The sequence below is a fragment of the Cryptomeria japonica genome, chromosome 2 (genome assembly GCF_030272615.1).
Source record: "Cryptomeria japonica chromosome 2, Sugi_1.0, whole genome shotgun sequence".
Lineage (NCBI taxonomy): Eukaryota > Viridiplantae > Streptophyta > Pinopsida > Cupressales > Cupressaceae > Cryptomeria > Cryptomeria japonica.
In genome coordinates this window covers 631,918,333-631,921,829 of record NC_081406.1, presented here as the reverse complement: position 1 = coordinate 631,921,829, position 3,497 = coordinate 631,918,333, and the positions used below count along the sequence as shown (strand labels likewise).

The window sequence follows — 3,497 nt, the reverse complement described above, 5'->3', positions numbered from 1 at the left end:
TAATCACCCACATGAAGGCCAACCGGTACAACCATGCACTCTGACATCCCTGCTTCCATTTTGAAACTCAAATTGCATGCAATCTGCAATATTTTAACTTAGCGAATGCTTGTTCATGCATGCTTTAGATAAACCTTCTCCAAGTCAAATCAGAGTTATAAACTTTTTCAAACACAAACTCACCCATTATTCCATAACTAGAAACACCACTTTCTGTAAGTTCAATAAATATTCCTTCATCACAGGCACTTGTGCCTATGAACCCCTTCTCTACCCAAACTTCCATCCAATGTGAACCTTCTACATCATCCTTAATATCAAGGACCTCATAAAATCCTATGCTTACATCAACAAACCGAAGACTTGATCCCTTCAATTTGTCACCCCAACTTGCAGAGAGTTGTCCTTCCAGAGCATATTTCACAATCCTTCCCACATCTAGAACCTCCCACCTGTAGTGTGTCCTTAGAGCCTCACACATACTCTCCATCACATAGATACTCAGAGTGATTTTGATGAGTTTTTTCAACACATTGAGTAGAATAATGTTTTTCCATAACATTACGGTCTTAGGAAACTTGTATACTAAAAGCCACATATTCAATGCCAATGACTGCAATTCCAGATCAATGTCTGACCCGTCCACTTCCTTCAGTCACATCATCTCCACGTGCTCTGTTAAAACCTTCTTCACCGTAATATTTTTGGGAATTGAATTCAATACCTCTCCCACATCAGTGGCCTCGTTACCACCCCTTTCCTTTCTCGAGTCAGGCCTTACAAGAGACCTCGCCACACACTCCTTACTATCTTTGCCTGTCCCACCAGAAGTAGGATATGCTTGTAGTAGATTCGTATTCAGGGGAAATGAAATGCCTTCCTGTCGTGGCTGATCAAATGACATACCAACGTTATGTTCTTCTAAACCTTCATTCTCACCAAGCCCCTGGCCAATATCTCCAGTAAAATAGAGGATATCATAGCCATAGTTTTTGCTCAGCTAAGAAACGATCATTGATGTGTCTAGTCCACAACCATGATTTGAACCATAGCCCTCAAAATTCACCATTTTTCTAATTGCTTATCCCTACATCGCTTCACAAACTCCAACCTGTATTGTTGTGTCACCAGGGGATTGTCTCCACACCAAGGAGATATGGTGTCCTGAGCTATTAGCCCCACACACAAATCACTCGTCACCGACTTCTCTCATTCCTGAATAGGTTTAATGACCACAAAATCTTCAAATTCGGGCTCTTGAATTTCAAATCCACGACCCTTGCGATTTTCAACCTCCACAAGCCCAATAAACCTCTTTGTTGAAAATAAGGTATTCTCGGGGTTGACAATATCCTGGCATTTGGCAATTTGCCTAACAATGTTGTTCTCGTTTTTTGTGTAAGTAACCACAAAGGTGTTGTTCTTTGTCCCTCCGCTTTTGTAACAAATGTAGGTTTTTTGCCTTCCATGGCCTTACACTCCTCTAGCGACATCGCTTCTAGTTCCTCAACAAATTCGCCATCACAACAGTTTCCCTCACCCTCTTCGTCCTCTGCAGGCACAAACTTTTCCAACCTATCATAGGTGTTTGCGTACAAATCACACCTTGACTCTACCTTCTGCACTGGCTCCTCGGCCTTTACTGGACATTCCGCTTGCCAGAGGTCGGCCTTGTTTTCTAATATGGACATTTTAAGAGTGACGGAAAGACTGTAAGGATAACCATGTACAAGGTTCAAAGGTCTGGGAGAGAAGCGTGCAATCAATGCATTCCACTCTGCTACTACTTTTGCAATCTTCATCAATATTTCGTCACTTCTAAAATCTGCCTCTTCTTCTTCAGAGTCATCCTCATTCGCTAGATTCGAAACTACATCCTCTTCACCCCGAGAGGCATCCTCCTCAACTTGGAAGGGAAACAAACCAGTCTCTTCTTCTTCAAACAACGAATACATCAAACCCTTTTCTTCTTCAAACATCGAATACAACAAACCCTCTTCTTCTTCAACCAAAGTCTCTTCCTTTTTCCAGCCATCCCACCAATGACGCTTGGTTTCAACCTCCACTTGGACATCACTCTCTACCAAGTTTAGACTGCCAAGAATTTTTTCGATGACTGATTCGGTTTCATCATCTGATTCGGCCTCATCATCTGAAATTTCAGCCTATTTGTTGATAACATAAAAGCACCCAGCGTCGGGATCGAACAAAAAATAAGGGCACCAATCTCCAAGATCAACCACCCAATCGGATCCCATCTCTGCTCAAGCCAACTTGACTCTGATACCAATTGTAAGTTTAAACAAGTAGAGAAAAACATATAATGAACACAAAACAAAAGACATGAGACAACAAGATTTACATGGTTCACCAAAACTGGCTACATCCACTAAAAGCAGGGAGAATTCTTATTAACTAATATCCAATACGACACATACATGGGCTGCACACAGCCATTTATACAAACATATTCAGCTATGAAATGAATAGCTAGAAGAAAGCGAAAGGTCATTTAACCGTTGGGCTTCACATTTCCAACACTCAATTGGATGGTTTCCAAATCACAATGGAGGCCAGAATCGATTAACGAGAGACCCAATAAGCTATTTGAGCAAATAAATATCATAGGACAAACATAGTTTGTAAATAGTACATAGCCGATACAGGCCTGATCATAGCTTAAAAGTGTTCCTGAAAGGAGGATTCATGGTACAACATAGCTAAAAATGAAACAATCTTCAACACATCCTTTGACACGGACATACTTGGGGAAGAATCCATTGTTGCGAAAGCCTGCCTTCTCAAGAACTCTTGCAGAAGCAGCGTTCTCTGGGAGCACAAGGCCTTCCACTCTTTCCACTCCTTTCAGTTCACTTAAACCATTCTTTAACGCACTCTGAACAGCTTGAGTAGCCAGTCCTCTATTCCAGTAATTGCGGCTGATGACATATCCTATCTCCGCTCTACAACTGTGAATTCCCTCTCCCTGTTTCAGCACAATATGCCCAACTGCTCTGCCATTAACGCAGATGGCTCTGAACCAAGGGTGCGGAATTACCACCTTGGTGAGGATCTCTCGGGCTCTCTCTTTGCTCTCGATTGCCTCCCAAGTCGTGAACTTTGTGACTTGCTCGTCGCTCAACCACTCGTAGAACTCATCCAAGTCTGCTACGCAAAAGTTCCTCAGCTGCACAGAATTACTACTGCCTCTGCTCTCCATTACTACTGTTGTTAAACGATGAGAATGAATGAATTGTTGGGAAAAAGAATGTCTGGGGAGTGAAATTTATGGGAGAAGCGCTTATTCTCTTAGCCCATCACGAGTTTTGATAAGACAGAATTGGGCCACAGAATTGTTCCTATCGATACACCCGAGTTTACAATCTTTTGGAGATCTCTTGAAGTGCTTTTCCAACGCCTTTATCCTTTTTTTTCCATAAAAACGTAGAATTCCAATTAGTGTACGAACGGTCAATGTTTTACAGACATGGGCGTCC

The 3,497-nt window shown here is 42.0% G+C and overlaps 1 protein-coding gene across 1 annotated transcript; it reads right to left on the bottom strand.

Annotated features, from left to right (window-relative positions):
- Positions 1-2,704: 2,704 nt before the first annotated feature.
- LOC131040171 (uncharacterized) lies at positions 2,705-3,220 on the bottom strand. Its single transcript, XM_057973023.2, has one exon. It carries the CDS (start codon positions 3,218-3,220, stop codon positions 2,705-2,707), a length of 516 nt encoding a protein of 171 aa, XP_057829006.2.
- Positions 3,221-3,497: the final 277 nt, after the last annotated feature.

Bases quoted from the DNA above. Each gene is read 5' to 3' on its own strand.
- LOC131040171 (XM_057973023.2), bottom strand. From the start codon at position 3,220: ATGGAGAGCAGAGGCAGTAGTAATTCTGTGCAGCTGAGGAACTTTTGC.